Genomic DNA, 25,172 nt, shown 5'->3' with positions numbered 1-25,172 from the left:
AAATAGGCCATGCAGTTGCTGAATCTGTCTTCATTTCAGATATTCGTCTACTTCTACTGGATACTCTACAACTGTGAAACTTCAATTAATGTTAATATTTGTTTCAATCACTGAATGAAGCCTGCTATATTTGGGACAATAGTCCCAACCTTATATTGCCTGCACAAAACTCTTGAACAGCATTCAAAATGTGTTTATTGTTGTTCATTTTAAACCGTTATTGCGCAGAGAGCATGAGAGAGAAAGTGCTTGAGAGAGCGAGCATGAGGTCTGCGGTCTTGGTCATCATTTGATTTACTTGTTTTTGTGTAGGTAATACGTTGTCAAATATGTTTAAACTTAACTACTTGTATAGGTAGTCTATTTATGTCTCTTTGTATTAATTTGTCCTGTTATTGACGTAATGCGCGTCATTGACAAAATGCGCATGCGCAACCAGATGTTCGAATAGTTCGAATATTGTGTTTTTTTAGAGGGAATATTCGAACGTCATTTTTGAAGAATTTTGACAGCCCTAGTTTCAGTGGGATTTTTTTCTAATTTAGCCAAGCGCATGTGAGGTTAGGCATTGACGAGAAGGCCTGGCTTCGCAATCGCTGTTTCAATTCATCCCAAAGGTGTTCAGTGGGGTTGAGGTCAGGGCTCTGTGCAGGCCATTCAAGTTCCTTCACACCAACCTTGTTAAACAATTTTTTTATGGACCCCGTTTTGTGTACTGGGGCGCAGTGATTCTGGAACAAGAAAGGGCCTTCCCTAAACTGTTGCTACACAGTTGGAAGCACCCAATTGTAAAAATGTTTTTGATGAATCGCGCTTCACTATCTGGCGGCCATCAGACTGCCAGATAGTGAAACGTGATTCATCACTCCAGAGAACACGTTTCCACTGCTCCACAGTCCAGTGGCGGCGTGCTTTACGCCACTCCAGCTGACACTTGGCATTGCGCATGTTGATGTGAGGTCTTGTGTACAGCTGCTCGACCATGGAAACCAATTTCGTTCTTGTGCTGATGTTGCTTCCAGAGGCATTTTGAATCTCTGTGGTGAGTGATGCAACAGATTTTTGTGCACTACGTGCTTCAGCACTCGGCGGCCTCGCTCTGTACGTTTGCGTGGTCTATGACTTTGTGGCTGGGCTGTTGCTGCCCCTAGACGCATCCACCTCGCAATTATAGCACACAGACCTAGTAGGGCAGACATTTCACAAACTGACTTGTGGCAAAGGTGGTATGTTACAATGCCATGTTTAAAGTCATGGAATTCTTCAGTACGACCCATTGTACTACCAATGTTTGTCTATGGAGATGCCATGGCTATGTGCTGGATTTCATGCACCTGTGAGCAATGGGTGTGGCTGAAAAACATGAACTCAATAATGTCAACATACTTTTGGCCATATAGTGTATTTATAGGATAGCGGCACTATGGAATATATATTTTACCCAGTGGTCTGTCAAAATAGGTGTTTTTCATTGGGTACCCTAGGTCTCATCCATCTCCAATACAAAAGAACAACTGTAAAGCACCCAGGACATGCAGATTTACTGTTCTCTGCCAAAGACCAGGGTTCAAACCCCAAGTCAGATTTCAAGCTGTGCCTTCCTCCTCTATTTACTGACTCTAAATCAACAAATCCTAATGTACATTTTATTTTTTAGCAGACTAGTGGTGTTGCTAGATTTTTACATTTCATATCTGTTACCAAGAGTGACTTGCAGTGTCCAATAGAAATAATGGTAAATCATTTGTGGGTAATATTTGAGGTACTTACTGTAAGTAGTGTGATGGATCTATTTCGTCAACACAATGAGTCAAAGAAGCCTTGGAATATGCATGTGACATGTCGTCATCAACAAAGCCTGTCAAAATATCAAAAGCCCAAAAGATTCATCCAGCGTTTCCATCACCTCTTACCGTGAACAATGTGAGCAAGACAAATGAGCTGATGGTGTACTACAGTAAAATCCACATCAACAGGGTTAGGGTTAAGTGAAGGAGGTCGACAGTTCTAAGAGAATCTACTGAATATAGAACATATTTTCAACTCCAAATGGTAATTTTTAAATGTACCTGATGAAGGTGATTTTCCCCTGATCTTTAGCTTCTGATTGATAGCACGGCTAGTGGGTGTCTTATAATAAAACTAAACATACCAATGTGTTCCAGAGACTCTCCTGATTCAAATGGAGTTATGTAAGTGTTCGATCATTTGGGTCATGGCAATTGTCTATGTGACAAGACAACCGCCACAGACGACTCTAATGGTACATTCACCCTGTTCGTGAAATTTCAGACAGCCAAAGCCAGCATCGCCCAGAGTGCTTTGCTTGTGGACGTGTCTGTGTACTAGCATCATAACAGCAGGTAATCTGTGTATCAAGGTTTGAGCATAATTTTTTTATAAAGGAAATAGAGCTTATTACAATGGTTAAAGTTGGAATAGAAACATATTTTAATAAATTTTTAATTGTACATTTCTCTACTCAATTCATATGCCTCATTGATGTAATTCTGGCACAACCTGCAATGCTAGCAAGCAATCCAGCTTGCTAGAATTAGGTAGCCACCAGTCACCTAACATAGCTAACTATCTAATAATGACACCAGAACATCAACTATCTCGGCCACCTGTTTCCATGCTGCATTTGTTTTGTTTGTGGCTCTGTAGGAAAATAGTGTGAAATTGTACAGCTCAGGGAATCCCATCACTGTTCCTAAAGGTTGTTAATTTTATATCCATCCATCCATGAGGGTAGTATGAGGGCATAACATTCTCTATTGGGCACTGTGCTCACAGCCCAGCACCGTGCAGCGCAATTGGCATTCGCAAAAAAAAAAATAGGCAGGTTTTCACAGGTTTACACGGAGCACGTGACAGACATGAGAGAACGTTATGCTGCCTGCAACATCATAGAGCATGACCGGCTTAACGGTGGGTCAGTGATGGTCTGGGCAGGCATATCCTTGGAGGGTCAAACAGACCTCCACGTGCTAGCCAACGGTACCATGACTACTTTTAGGTACCGGGATGAAATCCTCAGACCCATCGTCAGACCTTACACTGGTACAGTGGGCCTTGGGTTCCTCCTGCCTGGCCTCATGTGGGCAGAATGTGTAGGCAACAGTTCCTGAATGACAAAGGCATTCATGCCATTAACTGGCCCTCACGTTCCCCAGATCTGAATCCAATTGAGAACCTCTGGGACGTTGTGTCGCTGCATCCAACACGCCAAGTAACACCACAGACTGTCCAGGAGCTCACTGATGCCCTGATCCAGGTCTGGGAGGAGATCCCAGAGGACAGCGTCCACCGTCTCATCAGGAACATGCCCAGACGTTGTTGGGAATCCATACAGGTACGTGGGGGCCATACACACTTCTGAGGCATACGTTATGAGTTGCTGTGATGAAATTCAATTCAAGTTGAAACAGCCTATGATTTCTTTTTTTTTTTTTACTTTAATTTAGGTGAGTTTGAATCCAGCCCTCATCAGTGGGGAGAGAGCAATAGGTTACGTTGCCCTCACTCTAAACTGCTTTTCCTGGGTGAGAGAGCAGCATGTTTCAAGGCATAGAGTCCAACAATTTAAGCGATTTATGATGTCACAAATGCCGATTGCATCTCATCGATTGCAACCTAACCATGAACTGTTTTACTTTTGGCTGACTATACGTAGCTACTGAAGCATTTAGCCAGCCTCAACTAAGCCTAATTCACTTCGTCTCAGTCGGCTTTGATACCTGGTCTCCTGAGTGGCAGACTGCGTCTCTAACCACTATGCTATTTAACAATGGGTACTCACTAAGTAAGACAGTCGGTCACTCACAAATGGGGCAGCTAGCACAAACATAGCAGAATGAAGCAAAACATCATAACACGAAATTCAATCAAGCTTGCATGATGATTGATAATTAATCCATACGAATCTATCTTGATGCCTAGTCACCTTACCTCTACCTACATGTAGTGGGGAGAACAAGTATTTGATACACTACCGATTTTGCGTGACAAGTCTACAACTGTTGGCGCAATTATTAGAAAATGGAAGAAGTTCAAGATGACGCTCAATCTCCCTCGGTCTGGGGCTCCATGCAAGATCTCACCTCGTGGGGCATCAATATTCATGAAGAAAGTCTCAAAGATAACCATTAGTAACACACTATGCTCTCATGGATTAAAATACTGCAGCGCACGCAAGGTCCCCCTGCTCAAGCCAGCGCATGTCCTGGTCCGTCTGAAGTTTTCCAATGACCATCTGGATGATCCAGAGGAGGAATGGGAGAAGGTCATGTGGTCTGATGAGACAAAAATAGAGCTTTTAGGGCTAAACTCCACTCACCGTGTTTGGAAGAAGAAGGATGAGTACATCCTCAAGAACACCATCCCAACCGTGACGCATGGAGGTGGAAACATCATTCTTTGGGGATGCTTTTCTGCAAAGGGAACAGGACGACTTGCACCGTATTGAGGGGAGGATGGATGGGGCCATGTATCGCGAGATCTTGGCCAACAACCTCCTTCCCTCAGTAAGAGTATTGCAGATGGGTCGTGGCTGGGTCTTCCAGCATGACAACGACCCGAAACACACAGCCAGGGCAACTAAGGAGTGGCTCCGTAAGAAGCATCTCAAGGTCCTGGAGTGGTCTAGCCAGTCTCTGGACCTGAACCTAATAGAAAATCTTTGGAGGGAGCTGAAAGTCCGTATTGCCCAGCGACAGCCCCGAAACCTGAAGGATCTGGAGAAGGTCTGTATGGATGAGTGGGCCAAAATCCCTGCTGCAGTGTGTGCAAACCTGGTCAGGAACAAAGGTTTCTCTACCAAATATTAAGTTCTGCTTTTCTGATGTATCAAATACTTATGTCATACAATAAAATGCAAATTAATTACTTAAAAATCATACAATGTGATTTTCGGGATATTTGTTTTAGATTCCGTCACTCACAGTTGAAGAGTACCTATGATAAATTACAGACTTCTACATGCTTTGTAAGTGGAAAAACCTGCAAAATCGGCAGTGTATCAAATACTTGTTCTCCCCACTGTACATAAACATCAACTACCTTGTAAGCCTGCACATCAACTGGTATTACATTAAAATAGCCAAGCTATTTTTAGTCATTGTGTACTTATACCAATTGTTATCTCTTTTTCTTACACTTTTGGCAAATAAAAATGGTGACATTTGGGACACAACACGGTCTAGAGATGTCTGAGTTTATAGGGTGATTAGAAGGCTGGAGGGAGGTGAAACCTAGCTTGGATGAACTTGCTGAGAGAAGTAACTAGGAAAGTAAATTGGCAAAGCCCTAGGTAGTGGTCCGAAATCCCATTAACGCCATGGCTGCGGTGTATCTTATACAAGTGGCAGGGCTGCTCCACAAGCCAAATTAATTACACCATTTATAGGGAACAGGTCTTTTGGATTTCTCACATTGCCTGGATTTGGGTGCCTTAGAATTTGAGACTTGAGTAAACTTCAAGCTTGTGATCCAGGCCTGGGAGGGAGTATTTAAGCCTTGTTTCATTCTTGTGATCTTGTTTTTCATAACGAGTGGTCAACAACCAGGCAGAGTGGGCTTATAAATCAGGCCAAATACTTGAAAGGTATTCAGCTGACAAATTCCTCAGTCGCAGTGATGCTGGATGAAAATGCTCAATGCACTAATTAAAATTTGGAGCCAAATGTATGCTAGAATCCAAAGTTTCACACAGCAAGGACAGATATTATGCAGTGTTTCCCTCTTATTGTAATAACAGCGGCAGCCCACCATAGATAAATGGTGATGCGCCACCACAGAAATACTTTTACCAAATAAATTGTTTTCCCGTGTGCTGAACGCAGATTACCATTGTGTGCAGTTTATTATCGCAGGAGCATCAGAGCAGAGCAAGAATGTCCTGCACCCGACGTTCAGAGTGTCAAGCAAGCAAGGTCAGAGAAACGTAATTGGCTTTGTTTGTGCACCCAGATGTTTATGTTGAACTGTCAGTAAGTGGCTGTGACACTGATATAAAGGTGGTAGCCATCATTGTGAGTGACAACCAAAAGGTAAGAAGCAAGCAAGTTAACTAACAGTCACAACTTGTTACAATCTGCTACAACAGATTAGCATCAGGCTGGAGACAAAAGAAAAAGTATGGGGGAAAACAAACAAAACAAAATTACTAATTAAATAATACTTTACATAAGTTAAAGAATATATTAAGTTGGAGCACACTGAGAAATGTTTAGAGCTTAAGTTAATGTAGAGAACATCTCTAATATAAAATCTTATATTAATGTTATCATTGTTAGATTATGAGGGGGATTGTGTTATAAATCCATTCACACCATATTTTCCATCCCCCCATCGAAGGGATACTTTTTGCGGAAAAACTATTTTGTACAGCAGCGAATGTATTGTATGAAATCCTCAGGAGAGTTTGTAAAGTAAAAAAAAATTGAAATCATGGGGCACTGTGTGCTACATCCAGCAAAACTACATTTCCTACCCCCTCTTTAACCCCCAATGGCATTCATATTGCCTCATTAGTTAGTAGCTAGTGGCTTTTATTAGAAGTCTGGGAGGCGATTCATGAACAGTATTAGAGAATGGTTGAGAGTGAGTACTTAGGTTATTATTAAGGAATTATGTTATTAAGGAAAGACAGTATTGTCAAATATTAAGAAAATAAAGTTAACAAGCAACAGAGTACAGGGAGGACATTTTAGCATTTCACGCATCAACACGCCGTCGTTTGTCGCCAGCGTGTTTGCCCACACCCCCCATCAGAAAGGGGGGTGTTCACCAGGTAGGCCTAGCCACATGGAGGGATTATAAAAGGAATGGATAAGCCTAAAATCCTAAGCGCACAAATGGTCCAGAGATAAAGCACTGTGCGTCCATGATCAACCTCAGTCTAATGTCCATCATCCCCAGGTCCAAGTGAAACAGTGATCATAACCATGCAACTCAGTCTGCACTCAGTCACTCCACTTATCTCAGTATATTCAGGAGGAACGTGGGAGCATCCTAAATGGCACCCTGTTCCATTTAAAGTGCACTACTTCTGTCCAAAGCAAAGTGCCATTTTGGAGACATCTACTCCCTCCACACGATAGCCCCTAGTTAAAAACTTCCAGCGCAACTAGCAATTACCAAGAGAGAGCGAGAGAAGAGTGCTGAAAACAAACAAGCTCTTTGTGCAATGTCCTTGATGACAGGGACGAGGACACAGTAGCTCCCTCCTTCATGACAAGTGTTTGATTCACACTGCCTGTCAGAGCTCTAGTTCCAATGAGATAAGACCGTGAGAGAAAACAAGAGTAGGATTCAAAATGTCATTCACTCACTTGGGAAACATAGTCTACCTCTTATTAGCTAGGAAGTATACTAGCTACACTGTCAGTTAAGTGATTTATTTAAACAAATTATAAAAATAAAAAAACATCAGATCCAAAGAACTGTTCTTAGAAGTAACGTGTGTTGACATATTTGGGTAAATCCATTTAGATGCAATCACTTCTTGATAGCAGCACTAGTGATTTGTACAAAATATTTGGGACCTGAATCCCAAAACATTCAAGGGATAAAGGTGCTCCAAGTTGACCCATTTTGCATACCCATACCACTTATCTATGGATTCAGATTACAAAAGTTTACTTCTCCTTCAACATTTCCCCCCGTGTACAAACTACAAGAAAACAAAAATATTTTACCAGTGTAATTCAGTATTTTTGTTGTTTGCAGTAGTCCATAGTACATGCAACATAATGTGTTTCAAACCATGTCTTGGTCCAGATACCAAGTTTAAAACATCCTGATTAGGCCTGAGATTATTTTATTCTGCCAATCAAAACTTTTCTTCAACAACCCCCCCCCCCCCCCCCAAAAAACAGGGAGGGAGGTTGCGTCTTCTCAGAACCCAAAGAAGAAGGAGACAAGGAAAGAGCACACAAGAAGCATATGCAATCCAGTCAAGAAATTGCTGGAACCAGCACCAACCTTTACATTACTGTGGAACTGGACACAAGGCTAGGTTAAGGGCCTCAAATTGCCTTTTTGGTCCACTTTAGTAGGTAGATAGAACAAGAGTACACACTCACTCTCCTTTTTATTGTTTGTTTTGCAAGGCTATTTATTGACAGTAGGAATCAAAGGGAGACAAGTGAAGTGGAGACACAGAAGTGAACAGAGACGGGTATTGAACCCTGGTCCCTGGAGAAGAGCCGTATATGTCCATTGATCTGGGAGCATTACCACTCAACCATGGTTCCGCAGGCCACTCTGATGATTATTTTTTTTTACCAGCTTCTATGCTAATGTAGTTGATCACCACAATAAAAGTATAAAATACATTTTTTCTAGCAGCTGCCAAAATACAAGCCAAATGGAAGAGATTGTCCTATTGCTGCAGAAAACAATCAAAATCAATTACTCAATGCATGCACACTACTGTACGACTTGGGGCTGTTATTTTTAAGATGTTACACAGTAAGTTGTCCAGCTCATTTAGCCAAAACTGCTTGTTTTGTATATTTGTGGCTTATAGCTTCACTATGTCACAATTTCTTCCACTTTCTACATTGGGTTCAGAATAGGTATCTCAGATACAAAAAATGGCATTGTGTCATGAAGAAGGGAACCATTCTTTCCTTTTTCCCCACTCTAATTTTCAGGACCTGTTTGTCAATGACACCATTTGGAACGAGTCTCCATTACTAGTATTGTTTTAATTCATGCATATCTGGGTGGGCTGGAAAGACATGGGTTCATCATTTTGGAACGGGGCAATTTGGAACTGTGAAGACCTCAGTTTAGAGATATGATGAGAACCTATGACAACTGACAGTTGAGTGAGAAGTGAAAGTTATACTGAATGAGCAGCTGCACCTGTTTCCATAACCCAGGAGCTCCAATTCTAAAGGGAAAATGTGCCTGGCAGTGCATATTTTGCCTACCCTGCGTCCACTGTAATCACTCACTGTTAACCATAATGTACCCTGTTTCATTTAGTGCTAGCCGAAATCTGCTTTCCCAGGGGAAGAAAAAAATAATAATCTGACCGCTCAACAGCAGGCAAAATAGTTTTTAAAGGTTACCTCTAATCATTTACAGTATGGACATTAATTGTGACAAACATCTGGAAGCCATTTACGCCCCCCAGTTATGTCAATGGAATCTGTCCATTCCCAGAAATTGCACGGGTGGCATGTAGACTTGAATGAAACTACATTTAAGGTAAGTGAGACCTATGTTAAATAACTTAGCCATGGCATAATGGTTGAACTGTAATGAAAGGAAACTGGACAGATGGTTTCAAATTAGTTACAAACTTAGCGTAGTTACTGTGTAGTAGAGTAAGTGTAATGAACCTGTATACGACCAAATTAAGATCAACAATGCTGGCCCGCTACATATCAAATTCTGTTTCATGGATTATGTACACCATAGTGAGGCTATCCTTTATAAAAAGAGCCTTTAATTGTGATTGCGAGTCTGCTTGTGCCTCACAAGTGAGATTAAGATGGATAAAACAGCTACACATGTGGTCCCCAAACACAGCTTCTTTGAAGCCTTGTATAGCTAAGCTCACCAATAGTAATTACTATGTTTTGCTTTCCAAAACATAGCAAAGTCAGTGGGCATGTCCACTTGTTTGTGTGTTCATTTTGAATATAGATATTGAAATTAAAATTGTTTGCGTGGTTCAAAAAGTATATGGCCAAAAAGAGGAAAGAAATATGCTTTTATTAGGTAATAATAGAGATATGTAGGAGAAACAAAATGTGTGTCCTTCCTCATAGGAAAGTTACTACAAATTCAACGATGTGTAATGACGGTGCAAAAGCCTTATTATTTTTTGCTGTGCATGTCTTTTTCTTGATCTATTTCCATCTTAAGCCTGTAATTTCAGTAGTTCCATTACTACATTATTTATTTATATTGTGAAGGAATCACACAGCCATGAGAGAAGAAACCACCAAACTATGGTCTTCAATTACAGACCTCACAGTTTGGTGGAACCACGCCTGAGACCATCCCCTCCCCTTCTCAGTCTACAAACTCAGGGTTTTACACTCTGGGTGCACTGAAAGTGACAGTCCGGGAATTACTTACTCTTTATAAAAACATCTCTCCTAAAAAATGAAAACATACATTTTATGCAGTCAGAGGAATCTCTATAACTGTCCAACACTAGTTGCGATCCACTACAGTGCTACATCTTGTTTTACTGAGGGTGGTGCAATAAAATTATTAAAATAAATTGTTTTGCTAAAATTAAATAAAGATCAACACCTATCACAATAATCGCTTGTTTTGTTACAGCTTCTGGAGGCAGATTGCACATCATGCTATTTTAAAGTACATATTTGTTTATGTAATTAATTTCAGAGTGATTCACTTGTACGTTATCTAGTTTTGCTGATGTGGGTAAAGTTCAGACTTGCGCACCTTCCACTGTATGGCAGACCCAGCATCCCTTCCTCAAGCTCTTGGACTGCTTAACCGAAAGATAAGTAGCTTATTAATTGAAACAATCTTCTCCCCACAAAAACATCCCAATATTCCTCATGTACAACACTGTTTTTGTTGGTAGTCGTACTTAGAATTGGTCCGCTCAAGCAGCGCAGAATTAGATGACCTGATAAGACCTTAGCTTTTGTTTGTTATTGCTGAGTCACTTGACACAAAAACACCAAAACCAAACTGTTCCATAACTCTCAGGTGCTACTCTAAATGAGACAATGTCAAAGCTCTTTAAAGGAAAATAAAAGTGCAGGGACTTATTGCAAAGTCGTTTTGTTCCGCAAAATATTTGCAGCCTTTTAGGGTCACAAAGCAGTGCAGGTTTTCCCATTTTTCTGTATCAAAAAGGGGTGTGGTCAGTGCCATGGGGCATGGCCAAGGAAGCGGCAACAGGAAACGTCAGCCCGTCAAACCACATAATTACCACATTTTAGGGTCCCCTCCCTATTTTGATAGGTTTAAGGCAATTTCTTGAAATCCCACACATTTCTCCAAAAAGCTAATACAAAGGTTTGTAATTTCAAAGCAAATTTCATCACACATTTGGCCTTTCAGGAGTAGCTCTTTCAATGTAATTATTGTTTAAAACAAAAAAAGATTGACAATAGCCCATCAGCAAAATTAAACACTGTCACACAGTTTTACAGATTTTCATGTCCTATGATATAATTTACAAATACATTTAAGTAATTTAGCAGATGTCCTTTTTCGAAGGCAACTTGATGATAAATAAACTTGATGATAAATAAATAGGCCAGTTCATGACTAAAAAATGCTGATCAAAACAATGGTAGTCATAAGAAATGTTTAAGTGTAAATTAAGAAAATATGGAATGGATTGATCAGGTGATATACAACAATCTGTTTAGTTGTCAATGCCTTTGCGGATAGCCTACCCATACAGTAAGTCTTAAAGGCTACTAACTGATAAGAAATAACCAGGTCTGAATGCTAGCAGCCACGCTAACCAGATGTGTTCTCTGACCAGGAAACTATTATTCAAGCTCTTACTGTTGAGATTGAGACCTAGAATGGCTGCAATAAATTAGATCGTTTGGCACACGGCTAGTATTCTGAAACTCTAAAAAGCTATTCAGTAACATAATGGGAATACATATTAATGTATTCGTTTATTTCTACAGCAGGGTATTCACTTCAATATGTGATACATTTCCACAGATATCTTTTAAAATATGGTTTTCGTTCCCATGTTGTAAATATTCTAATATGATGTTGTATATTTTTGGTCCATATCATTCAGCCCTAGTTTTACTACAGGTTAAATCAATTTACAAATCAGTCAATTTTTAACAGCACCTCTTTTGTTTTGAAAGAAAACGTCCACACATTGTGGAAATACTCAAAAGGTTACTTTTTGGGCGTGAATGCTAAAAGAAATCTAAGACACTTATGTTCAGGGTTGACCTACTGTCTATACCACACAATGTCTTCATCCTTGGCGTTAAACGTTTGAGACGGACATAATTTCTTAGTTTACAAACTGTGGAGTCAAACTATTTAGAAATTACATTGTTAAACTTTCTTGTAATGCTTATGTTGTATTTTGTTACGTAACAGCTTTTGTGAGGAACAACATGCTCTTGATTACAGGGTGTGTGCCATTTCAGTAAATAAGTATATAAATATAATTTACAGAATTGGCGGTTCCCGGAAAACTACTGTAATTCTAGAGGTTCACCAAAGAAATGTTATAGTTATGTTATTTTTTTACATTTTAACGTATACTACTTCAAAAACATTAACGAGACCCTTTGAAAATAGAAATGTGTATTCCCACTTTATTTAAAGTGTAAATATGTTAACTCTTTCTGTGCTTGTAGCTCATCCCCCAAATAGCGGAGACATTATTCAGAATGAGAAACTTGTGTGATACTAGTTGGTTTGATTTTATAACATGTATATAATAACATTTTTATCATGCAGCAGGGCCAAGGGAAATGGAAGACAATATATTTGATAGCAAACAAAATATCGCAAAAAATAAATAAAATCGTGAATCAAGTAGTCCTAGAAAGAGTGAATATAAGGCCACGTGAATATGGGTGAATCTCCCCCGTACAAAATATTATATCCATCTGAGATTCAAGAGCATGTTGTGTCTCAAATGGTGACGGGCACAAAACAGAAACCTCAGATAATGCGGAATATGGTCAAAGCTACAATATCAATGCTTAGATTGAGGTTCAAGGTAAAAAATACTATTTCCTTAAAATAATCATTTGAAATCTATAAAGTACTTAAACCATAATCATAGGCTTTTAAATGATGAAAAATTTTTATCTTTTCAGAAATGAAGGCATGGATGTCTAATGGTATGGTTGGGAATCCAAAATATTTCAACATACAAATGAAAAGGGCATTTTTCAAAAGTGACTAAATTCTAATTAATTTACCTGATGGATGAATCACATGACTCCTTAGCACTGTTTATCTACTGTATAACTGTCAAGATGTATGAACCCCAAAGATAACATGATCACAAGGAGAGCAAAAGAGATAGGATAAGCAGGTGTGTCCCTGAATGGGAAAGGGTGCCATTTAGGACACAGAGTTAACCACAGAGTAGGTTACAGTATCCCCAGCTGCTCCGTTTGTGACAGCCAGACTGGAAAGGGGCTCTGGCATGGAGCCCGACTGCAGGTCAATACTTCCAGACTCTGCGGCTGCAGTGCTTTTCCTCTCCCTCAGTCACTGAAATATGTCTTCATTTCCCCTCCCCTGCCAATGCACACGCCCAACCCTAAGAGGCTCCGTTGCGCTCCTCTACTCTGCCTAATGTTCTATTTCTTTCCGCTGCTCTCCCCTCCTCTGCCTGAGGTTCCATCTCTTTCTATCGCTTTTGTATTTTCTGTTGCCTCCGTTTCATCATGTAGCATTGGCATTGAGGAAAAAAAGTCTGTGTTTTAGGAAATTAATATGAGGTTAAATCAATAAAAGTAATTTGGACTTTCATGACTCCAGTAATTGGCTAAAGAACTGAGGAACATTTCACCCTTGGCATCAATGAAGAAGCAATACAGTGGCTTAAAATTCCCATTGGTCCGCTGAGGGAGAACAGTAGAGTTTTCGCTCGGAGTAAAGATAGTTGTGTTGGGAACATTTAACTCAAGAAAGAATAAATATAATCAAATTGCCATAAAGCCCCTTTAAGCAGACAAACTAAATAGACATAAGAAATTTACTTTTAGCAATCAGGCATTTGTACACAATCAAAGATTGATACAGAAGCTAGCTACTGACACTACTTATTGACGGATGCATTATGCTGAAAAGCTGTTGTTCCTTAGCTAATTTAAAGTGTAGCGGGAGAATGTTGATCAAACTTGGATTTGGTAATAAAAACTCTGTTCTTGATTCAGCCAAATATCCATCTTCCAATGTCCATGTCAACTTTGGAAGATATTTTGAAATACATACATATCCACTCAATCAACTTTAGACACAATCTCATTCAATTTAAGATCATAGATAGACTAGTCTAGATTTACGGCTAGGCTCCATAGCATAATCCCTAACTCCTCTAAATGTGATTCACAGCTTTGCCCTAACCTGTTAGCTTCTGGTCTGGAATCTTCCAGATCCTCTCTGAGGTCCTAGATACAGTATCTCCCAAAAGTGAGTACATCCCTCACATTTTTGCAAGTATTTGATTATATCTTGTCATGTGACAACACTGAGGAAATGACGCTTTGCTACAATGTAAAGTAGTGAGTGTTAAGCTTGTGTAACAGTGTAAATTTGCTGTCCCCTCAAAATAACACAACACACAGCCATTAATGGCTAAACCGCTGGCAACAAAAGTGAGTACACCCCTAAGTGAAAATGTCCAAATTGGGCCCAATTTGCTATTTTCCCTCCCCGGTGTCATGTGACTCATTAGTGTTACAAGGTCTCAGGTGTGAATGGGGAGCAGGTGTGGTAAATTTGGTGTCATCGCCCTCACACTCCCTCATACTGGTCACTGGAAGTTCAACATGGCACCTCGTGGCATAAAACTCTCTGAGGATCTGAAAAAGAGAATTGTTGCTCTACATAAAGATGGCCTAGGACATAAGAAGATTGCCAAGAACCTGAAACTGAGCTGCAGCACGGTAGCCAAGACCATACACTGGTTTAACAGGACAGGTTCCACTCAGAACAGGCCTCGCCATGTCGACCAAAGAAGTTGAGTGCACATGCTCAGAGTCATATCCAGAGGTTGTCTTTGGGAAATAGACATATGAGTGCTGCCTGCATTGCTGCAGAGGTTGAAGGGGTGGGGGTTCAGCCTGTCAGTGCTCAGACCATACGCCGCACACTGCATCAAATTGGTCTGTATGGCTGTCGTCCCAGAAGGAAGCCTCTTTTAAAGATGATGCACAAGAAAGCCTGCAAACAGTTTGCTGAAGAAAAGCAGACTAAGGACATGGATTACTGGAACCATGTCCTGTGGTCTGATGAGACCCAGATGGTGTCAAACGTGTATGATGGGACCCAGGTGAGGAGTACAAAGACAAGTGTCTTGCCTACAGTCAAGCATGGTGGTGGGAGTGTCATGGTCTGGGGCTGCATGAGTGCTGCCGGCACTGGGGAGAAACGGTTCATTGAGGGAACCATGAATGCCAACATGTACTGTGACATACTGAAGCAGAGCATGATCCCCTCCCTTCGGAGACTGGGTCGCAGGGCAGTATTCCAACATGATAACGACCACAAACACCTCCAAGACGATCACTGCCTTGCTAAAGAAGTTGAGGGTAAAGGTGAATGGACTGGCCAAGCATGTCTCCAGCCCTAAACCCTATTGAGCATCTGTGGGGCATCCTCGAACGGAAGGTGGAGGAGCGCAAGGTCTCTAACATCTACCAGCTCTGTGTCGTCATGGAGGAGTGGAAGGGGAATCCAGTGGCAACCTGTGAAGCTCTGGTGAACTCCATGCCCAAGAGGGTTAAGGCAGAGCTGTAAAAACAATGGTGGCCACACAAAATATTGACACTTCGGGCCCAATTTGGACATTTTCACTTAGGGGTGTACTCACTTTTGTTGCCAGCGGTTTAGACATGAATGGCTGTGTGTTGTGTTATTTTGAGGGGACAGCAAATTTACACTGTTATACAAGCTGTAAACGCACTACTTTACATTGTAGTAAAGTGTCATTTTTTCAGTGTTGTCACATGAAAAGATATAATCAAATATTTACAAAAATGTGAGGGGTGTACTCACTTTTGTGAGATACTGTATATAAATAGACCCTGACATCCAGCTGAGTTTGTTTTCGAGAGCCTCTGCTATTCTGGGAAACACCTCTACAACAAATAATCTCTTATAGCATAATATCTGCAATTAAATAATTGGAGTTGAACATTTGTTCACCAACTGGCCCTTAGTACTATTACATTCATATTCGACAATTAAATGACACTTAACTACATAAATAATGGCTATTTAAATGCAAAAAATAATTTTGAGTCTGGAGATATTTTGTTTAAACTGTTCAAAATAAAATCACCCCACCATATTATTTTGCTCGCTCCCAGGAAGGCTTTAGGGGATGATAACCAAATCAGGTTGGGTTAACATAAATGACCCTACTGCTGCTGCCATCAACTCATCAATTAATATGTTAATATTAATATGAAAATAAAGAGGATTTGGTTTCCCTGGGCAGTGGATGGGGTCTTATAAAAATAAAGGCACATTGGTTTGGAAACTATGTGAGGTGGAACTTAATCGTTCAACGGTACCCTACGGAGCTCAGTACACCAATGTCAGAATAGTCCATTGCAAAACATCCCAGTCTGAAAGAAAACTATTTTCCACAGCAAGGGACACTGTGAATAGGAAACAAGCTGCAATTGATATTGAACAAGTTGATATGCAAGTATGTCTGTCAAACAACAAATATAGAAAGCAAATTTGTTAATAGCACTAGTCACAGGGCTCCAGACAAACATTTCCAGTTGGTGGCACCAGCACATGATTTGGTTTCACCATGGTGTATTTTTTACATTGTCCACTATGATGCCAACATCCAAGGACATGGTGTCTTTAGCATGTGTTGGATTGAGAGGGAGATCATATTTTGTAGACCGAACTCTCTCATTTTAACTTGAAATGTCATATTGAAGGCTTGTTAAATTTCACTCACCAACAGCTCATCACTGTTACTCCCTTGTCACAAGGAGTGAGTGAGTGAGTGAGGGAGAAAGTGACTAATATGCAATCACAAATTTAATTTTTACCACCGAAAATGCGGTGGTAAAATCAAATGGAAGGTTACAAATTAGGCCCAAACACCCCATACAACCTGTGATGTCCATTAGTGTCCCCTTGGCTTCTGCATCAGTCTCTCGGCCTTCTAGGGAAGGTCTATTTTACCTGGCCCTAGTGCTGGGTCAAGTGCCTAATGGGGACTAGGATTGCACAGCCATTCCTAGGTCAAATTCCCTGCATTATACCACCAAACCCCTTGGTTTCTCTGTTCTTCCTACCTGTATCATTCCTCCTGGGCGACTGACAGACATGAACCCCCTGAGAGGGGCCTCGGTGGTACCTCTTTTGTTCATCTTCCCTCTAATATTCTCTGTTTGACCTCATTCAGAGCAAGACTAATTAACCTGTCTGTCGCCAAGTGCACTTGCACCTCATAGTGTGCCCAGGTACACCTTGGCGCAGTAAGGGATTATCTGGTTGATCCTTCCAGTAGCATATCCTGGCCCCAAATATTAAGCAATGCTAGTCATAGTACAGTCAGTTTGTAAAGTGGAACTGCAAATGGTCATCAGTTGTGCTCCCTCCAGTATTTCATCAGTTATTGCTTGATTAAAGTTTACTTGGATAACGAAGACAATTCCAAAGTTAAGAGCAGTTTACAAGCAGAGACTGGGGGTTATCATACATAAACAAATGTGGGAAGCTCGGGTCCCCTAGACATATTAGCTGATTAGTAGTTTTGACAGCTTATCTCCCCTATCAAATTGCAATCCATACCATGGGTAGCAGAGTTTTGATCCATGAAAGGGAACCTAAGAAAAAGCTTCAATAAAGAAATTAGCCTTCTGACTCCGGGAGGCAGTGTTGAAAAAATTATAATACAAAACTCTTGAGAGTCTGTAACTGGATTAAGTACACTGTAAGCCTTTAATGAGGAAGCATTAATGATGTGTAGAGTGAATGGAGTGAACTTTTGAATGTGTTATTAATTGTTTTAACCTTACAATTTTACAGCATGTTGTGTATTGCCCATCATTGTGAAACAATATGTTGTCAATATCTCATGTTTTTGAATTTGAAATACAAGTATTACTGATTCAGACACAACTGCCCTAATAATTACCAAAGAAATCTAGATCTTGTTTTTTGCAATTAATACAATCCTTAGTAGTACATTCTTTGAGGTACTACCACAAGACAAATTCAAGGCATTATGTAAGAAATCTAAATATATAATACATAATTCAAAAATTATGATATTTACACAAAACTATTACAGATAAGTGTGAAAAAGTTGGGATCAACTCCATCAATTAAATCTGTCATAGAGCTGTGCTCCAATTTGCATTTGGCAATTTTACCAGAGTTATAATGATGTCACATTGTATGTACAAGAATTATTAGGAAGTCAGGGTGTTTTAGTCATCAGACTGCCTTTGACCTAAATATAAAGTTAGTTTTCTTTTCTTTCACTTTAGTCATGAAACAGTTTCAATGAAACACAGACATTTTTGAAGTATGTCTTCATAGTTACAGTTAGATGTATGAGTTCTCAGGGACAGGTCCAAATACACCTTATCTGAAAATGCTGCAGTTCATCAGTCACTATAAGTCACATGAGTCAATCGTAAAAATAAAATATTAAAGCGAAGTGAAGACATACTGCCAATCCTAAAAAATAATGAGTCATGTTTACATCAACAATGAGGACTAGGTAATATAATCACACTAGCCTTTATTGGGCTTAAATTACTGTAACTGGGTATTCTTTACTGTTTGACTTGTAACGTTGTTGTTGTTTTTTTTATAATCTGTGAAATACAACTGTTGACAAGCTTCAACATGGAATACAAAGAATAACACAAGTACCGCGTTAATATATTTTTTTGCCTTACATCCTGCCAGCTAATAATTAAACATTTACTGTAACCATAAACATTTGGAGTTGTTAAGTAATAGCAAGCTAGTTAGTTAATTTCAACTATTCTTCCTTCAATACTATTTTCTAATTTCTTCTGGACAATGAAATACCCCAGTATTAGCTGCTGACCGTCGATTACTGTAAGTACTGTGGCAAACATCTCATTCTCACAGTACTACAGTAGTTGCGATGTCACATTTCGATTCGAAAGATGCAGTGTTGGAAGTAAACGTTATTGGTAGTGCATTTGCTACAATACGTAATTTAATTAAGACTAGGTCGTTTCATATTGCAAAAGTGAACAACATATACTTTAATAGTTCAACAGACGTGATTCAAAAAAGTCGCGAACTATTCATCCAAACAAACCCGCTAGCTACTGTGGGTCGCTAATGCAGCTACTTTACCTCCCGAGTGGTAAAGCTACAGCAGCTAGACACACTCGTTCAGGTCGTTCCCATACAGAATTAGCGTCCCGGTTAGCAAAGCTAGCCATCTACGCTAACCGCTGACGCTAGCCACTTACCATGTAGCTACCACAACTTATCTACAATGAAACTTCAAAATATAAAACTCTGAAGTGCATTCTTAAATTGAGAAGTTAAAAGAAACGGATAACTTACAAGTAAACCCATAGATGAAAAGTAAAACTGTGGCTGCCTGCAGTCCATTGAGAGACAAATTACTCGTGTGGTAATGAAGCAGCAATCTTTTGGCCATGATTTCTCCGTACACTTTCCGTTCCTCTCGCTCAGATTCCACCTCGATTCCTAACTGCTGCTTGCTTGCTCCGCAACTCCTCTCCATAGCGACCATCTAGGCGCGTGGGCTGTAGGAGTCACTTGTCACGTTGCCCTGCTCAGACGTTGCATGCAGCAACCAATGGTTGGGTGGAATGTCATCAACAGTGTCATCGACTCACAGAATGCTATCACTATTTATGCTTAGTTGATATGTGAAATACCTGTCCAGACGTTGTAAGATCTGTCAGATTTCAGCTACGCCTGAGCAGAGGAACATATCTAGAGGCTCTCACACGCCAATGATATACTAAGTATAGGTCATTGTCTCAGGCACACACAAACACGTTTCATTTACTACCTTTGTGAGGGCCCTTTTAAAATCTGATTTCACCAGTATTAAACCCTTAACTTAAACCCTTAACTTAAAATATCCCCTTTCCTTATGGGGACCAGCAAAATGTTCCCACAAGGTCGAATTTCCCTTGTTTTGCTATCCTTGTAAGGATTTTTGGCAGAGGTATAGTGGTGGTGGCGTGGGACGGGGGCACTCCCTTACTTTTTTCAATTTGAGAATATACAGAGATGGTGAGAAAAGGGTTAGAAAAGGGTTAGACACATCCAATGAACACATGTGTGCTTGGCCTGTGAAAGTGTTCCTGTAAAAGAATTTGAGACACAGGCCAGCTTGAGGATGCACTCTTTGAAAGGATTACAATAGTGACTAGTTTATAAGCTAGTAAACCTACTCTGCCACTTAAACACCAAGAAGGACACTTAAAATAACACTCATCAATATCTGTTGTCAACCCCTAAAGGGCTTTTTCGACAGCGGAGTACCACAGAGTTTTCAACAAATATGCAAGCTTGCTGGTTTTGTGGTTGTGAACTGCATGGAGATGTATCAACACAGGCAAATGTTTTACTGTGGTGGGTCAACAATATAGGATTATTTTTGGCTTTTCTTAAAAGATTTCTATAGGATCTCATCTGATAAGATCTCTACTAGACTTCACGTACAGGATCTTCAAAGGAATTAAGAATCCTGCAGGATCATGATCCAAATTATGATATAGAATCCTAAATTATGTTTTGACTAGGGTCTGCTTACCATGTCCCTGGCCAACCTGGCTTAGCATCTTTCACATGTACAAGTAATACTGATGAGCCTGAAGCCATGTCATAGGTTTTTACCAATTACTGTGGAAAATTAAATACATTACCATGTAGTTCACAACAGCAGGACTAGTAACCAGAGATTTTCATAGTAACTAACTAGTTGTTCTTAGCTGAGAGCAGATTCTCTATTGGCTGTCTGAAATGCATATTCCAAAGAGAAACCTATCATTTATCACAAAAGTAATAATTTAGTAGCTTCAACATAGATCAAAGCTCTATGTGTTCTAACATATTAATCAATTGGACATAGTCATTCAATCATCCAAATTACCTACAATAGGGTTTAGAAGTTGGACCTGAGGAATTATTCTTAACTATTGACAGAAATTAAATCTTAGTTTGGATGCCTAATTTAGTTTTTCAAAGTATTAACCAGAAGTTGTGCTTCTTCAAAATAGCACTTCAAAATAGGCAATTTTTCTATAATAATATAGTATATAGCTTACAATATACTGTGTGTTTGTGCATTTACAAATATTAAAAGGCCAATGACAGGCTGCTGAGAATTAAGTGACTTTTGTCAAACTCCAAGCAGGCTGTCATGAGCCTTTTACTGAGGAGTGGCTTCCGACTGGCCAAAAAGAGATCTGATTGGTGGAGTGCTGTAGAGATTGTCCTCCAAACAGGAGCTGTGGAGCTCTGTCAGAGTGGCCATCGGGTTCTTGGTCCAAGGCACTTCTCCCCTGTTTGCTCAGGTTGGTAACACAACCACGCCGAGGACCTTGAGGGCTGCGGATATCTTTTGGTACCGATCTCCTGGTCTGAGCCTCAACACAATCCTGTCTCGGAGCTCTACAGACCTCATAGTCTTGCTCTGACTTGCACTGTCAATTGTGGGACCAGACAGGTGTGTGCCTTTCCGAATCATATCCAATCACGTAAATGTACCACATGTGGACCAAATTGTTGAACTTTCTCAAGGACGATCAATGGAAACTGGATGCACCAGAACTCAATTACGAGTGTCATAGTAAAGGGTCGGAATACTTATACTTGTTTTTAATAATTCAATTCATGTTCAATAAAATAAAATGACAATACAAAGGTATTACAGTGAAATTCTGATTGATGAAGTTCCCCACCCCTAGTAAACTGCCAATTGGTGGGTATTTAAAATGTCCCTTCCCAAAGCCTAAGACTTGGTTCATTCAGTACTCCTGAGGTCAGAGTAAAGGTTTGAGAACCAGAACTCTATGTCATGTGGTTGAGAAATTATTTAGATTTTTCATGAACATGCAATAGTAGGGATTGCATTTTTAGAACTGCCCCTTAAACTTTGGAGCAAAGGAAAGCAACATTGCCTCTCAGGCATTCCACAGACTGATGACAATGACACCACCAAGGCGCTTACTCTGACACTCACAAAGCATGCAATAGAAAGCCAACAGTCACTGGTTTCTTTGTAGCATCAAAGACATAAACTAATGATGGAGATCTATAAACAATCAAACAAAACAAAATGCATGAAGCTGAGCTATAACAGTTTTGCAGTCTGCATAAAGTTATCCATTGTAAGATTGTGTAAAGGTTAATTTGGCAGATTAACAAAGAGAACATTACAATATGTCATAAAAATATGTGATGTCATTTACCTTTCTATTTCTATTTCTATCCTCATTAATTAACCATATTGGTTTAGAATCCCCTCAGGGGTTCCCTCATTTCTTTGCAATATTTAACAGGGTCCCACAGCATATCTTTTCAGCATAGCACCCCAAGTCGCCTTGCTGTGATTATAATGTGATTTACAGTGTCACCATCCAAAATGGCTCCCTTTTACATTGAAATATTTTGCATGAACTAATTTTTTTACGAGATACTGTAGGGTGTCATTTCAGACCCAACCTGTGTCTCTCACCTTTGAGTCTTCCCTATATCATCCCCCCCTCCATCCGCATTCCAACTTCTTTATTTATATCTCGAAAGACCAATAAATTCCCCCGCGAATATGGTGCCATTAACCCTAATCAATCACCCTACCCAGACCACTTCATAACTTAATTGAATTCAAATAAAATACAATTAATCCAATTATTTAATTTTCATTTTCTACCAAGGCTATTGGATCTCTTATTTGGATAGATCTGATGGGGGACAATAGGCAACATCCCACAGACGGACATCAACCTCAGCTGCAAAGTCCAAAGTCCCATCATAATTCCTCTGCTAAAATTAAATGGTTTATTGAGCTTTTATGGTGTGTGACCTTGGTAACTGTGTTGTGACTGAGTCTACCCTATGAACATTTACACTGGTTCTTATAAATCCTCCCTGGGACTCAGGAGCTGTGTTGGCACCAACTCTCCTGTGACCAGTAGGTGCGCATTCACAACCTGCTGTCTGGGGCATTTGCTTTTACAGTCTGTGAAAACTGCCTTTGTTACACTCAACATTCTTCCTCAATCAGTCACACTGAACAAAGAGAGGGCCAGTCCCAGGACACCTCGATGCCCTACATCCCATTTCCATTCCTGCCCTGTTTCTTTAGCCTTTAAAAACAGCCTAGGAAACATAGAGGTCATGCCAATGCTGACACTACATACTCCTGTGTACATCTTGACCTTAGGGAAGACAATTAAACTAATATTCTTAATGAAACTAATAACTAAAAACTCAGTTTCTATATGGATATGCATGTTCCCAAACTGACACTAAACTCTATGTAGAAACCACAAACTATAATCTCTATAGAAACTGTTTAAGTCAATATCGTCTCTGACCATTGCATTTTCATACAGAGAGCATGCCCTTTCAAAATGTACTATGCAAGTGTAACGTTGAAGGAATACCAGGAGAGCAGAATACTTTTTTCATGCGCAAAGCACAGTTGTACTTTATTCAGCGACTCAGCCAGAAGGGAGCAGGCAGGTAGGCACGTCATTTTCATGAGCAGAAAGTCCAAACACAGAAATCCAAACAGACAACTGGCAGAAGTATATACGTGTCAGACGGAAGGGTAATCCAGAAATAGGCAGTCGTCCAAAAAACTGAATCAAAGCTATAGTACAAGGGCAGGCAGGCTAAAGTCAAGTTAAAGGCTAAATTGGTTGGTACACGGGATATCACTCAGAATAATTATGGCATAGTCAAAATGCTTAGTAATGTCAAGAAAACAATACCTCACAACAAAACACAAACTGAACTCAACTACATAGAGGGTGCTAAAGGGCAAATGGGTGAAAACAATCAAGACTAACAAAATAAAATCAAGCATAGAAATATAACATATTTGAATGGAAACACAAAACCACTACAAAACAAAAAACAGAACCTTACAGCAAGCTTGGCTACATACATAAGACATACATATATAAGTGACATGAATGTCTCTGTGTGACATTTTGGGCCGCTTTCTACTAAGCTTATAGAAAAGGGATTTCAAACTACTATGTTATTTATTACTTTTTCAGTACTTTTAACAGATTTTCATATTTTTTTTCAAAACTATACATATACTTCTCAAAATGCATTACATACTGATTAGAACACACGTTCACAAAATTGAACATTATACTCAAAATCCTATTAACTCTAATTAAATCTTAGTATTGATGCCATTTTGCCCTCAAATGGTTTTGAGGAATTTAAAACACTATTATAAAAAAGTATTAATGAATCATTAACCAGTTGTTGTGGAAGTTCCTCTATTAATTTTGCAGTTTTGATTATGTTATAAACTGTACTGTCTAGAAATTATGCTGAAGTGTACAAAAAAATACACAAATACCCACATTACATAAAGTCTATTTTGGGGTAAGGGGTTTTGCATGGTAAATTACCAACTCCTAAATGTAGGACCAAAAAGACCAGAGGGGAAGTGTTTTACACAGGTATTAGTTTAGAGCCATAAAAATAAATGTTTATTCTTCCTGAGCCTCAGCATTCTGTATCTCAACTGGGCCAGATATTTTTACCCTTGAAATGCCATCGTCTTATTCTACATGGTTGTTTTCTACAACCACGTTCACAATGACTTGTTCTTGGTCCTCAGAAATCATGCATGGTCTGCGACCATCAACAGGTGACTCTCAGTTCCACAAAAAGAAGAAAAAAAGTATTTGTCTAGAATATATACTTTGGGATACATTTGAGAGAACCAGAACATTCTCAAGTTCTTGTCATTTTCATGTACTCTCCTGCTTGTGCTAATGCACGCAGATTCAGAGGACCGAAAACAGCATATTAGGTCACTTATTTTCCTTCCTTTACTTTGAAAAGGCCCAGGTTTTGCTGTGCTCTTTTCAGTATCCCTCACTGTCTTATAATTTATTAGAAAACGTTTGAGTAAAATGTCACAAATCCACTTGTTTTCATTCCTCCTCTTCCGCTACCTCTCTCTCTGATGTCTCCCATTGTTCCAAAAGACAGGTGAGCTCATCTATGCAATGATTTGAGTATGGCATATTGAATAGAAGCATTTTCTACATGTCAATGTGGAGAAAATTGTGCTTCACAAAGTTGTTTAGATTTTTGCAACAAAAAAAATATTTGAAAATAAATTTGAATGAAAAAATGAAAACAGGTGAATATTACTGAAGGTTTGGGATACATTGTTCATTGAATTGAGAATAACATAGCATTTAATAATGGTTTTAGACCGCCATCTA

General features: G+C 39.6%; 1 protein-coding gene across 1 annotated transcript in view; it reads right to left on the bottom strand.

Moving 5' to 3' along the window:
* nectin3a (nectin cell adhesion molecule 3a) overlaps positions 1–19,541 on the bottom strand; it is a 54,963-nt gene extending 35,422 nt beyond the window's left edge. Inside the window, exon 1 of the mRNA XM_010893645.3 lies at positions 19,270–19,541. Coding sequence (XP_010891947.2) covers positions 19,270–19,462 — 193 coding nt within the window. The 5' untranslated portion in view covers positions 19,463–19,541. The remainder of the gene's footprint in view (positions 1–19,269) is intronic.
* Positions 19,542–25,172: the final 5,631 nt, after the last annotated feature.

The sequence above is a fragment of the Esox lucius genome, chromosome 1 (assembly GCF_011004845.1).
Source record: "Esox lucius isolate fEsoLuc1 chromosome 1, fEsoLuc1.pri, whole genome shotgun sequence".
Taxonomy (NCBI): domain Eukaryota; kingdom Metazoa; phylum Chordata; class Actinopteri; order Esociformes; family Esocidae; genus Esox; species Esox lucius.
This window is presented reverse-complemented; position numbering and strand designations above follow the sequence as displayed.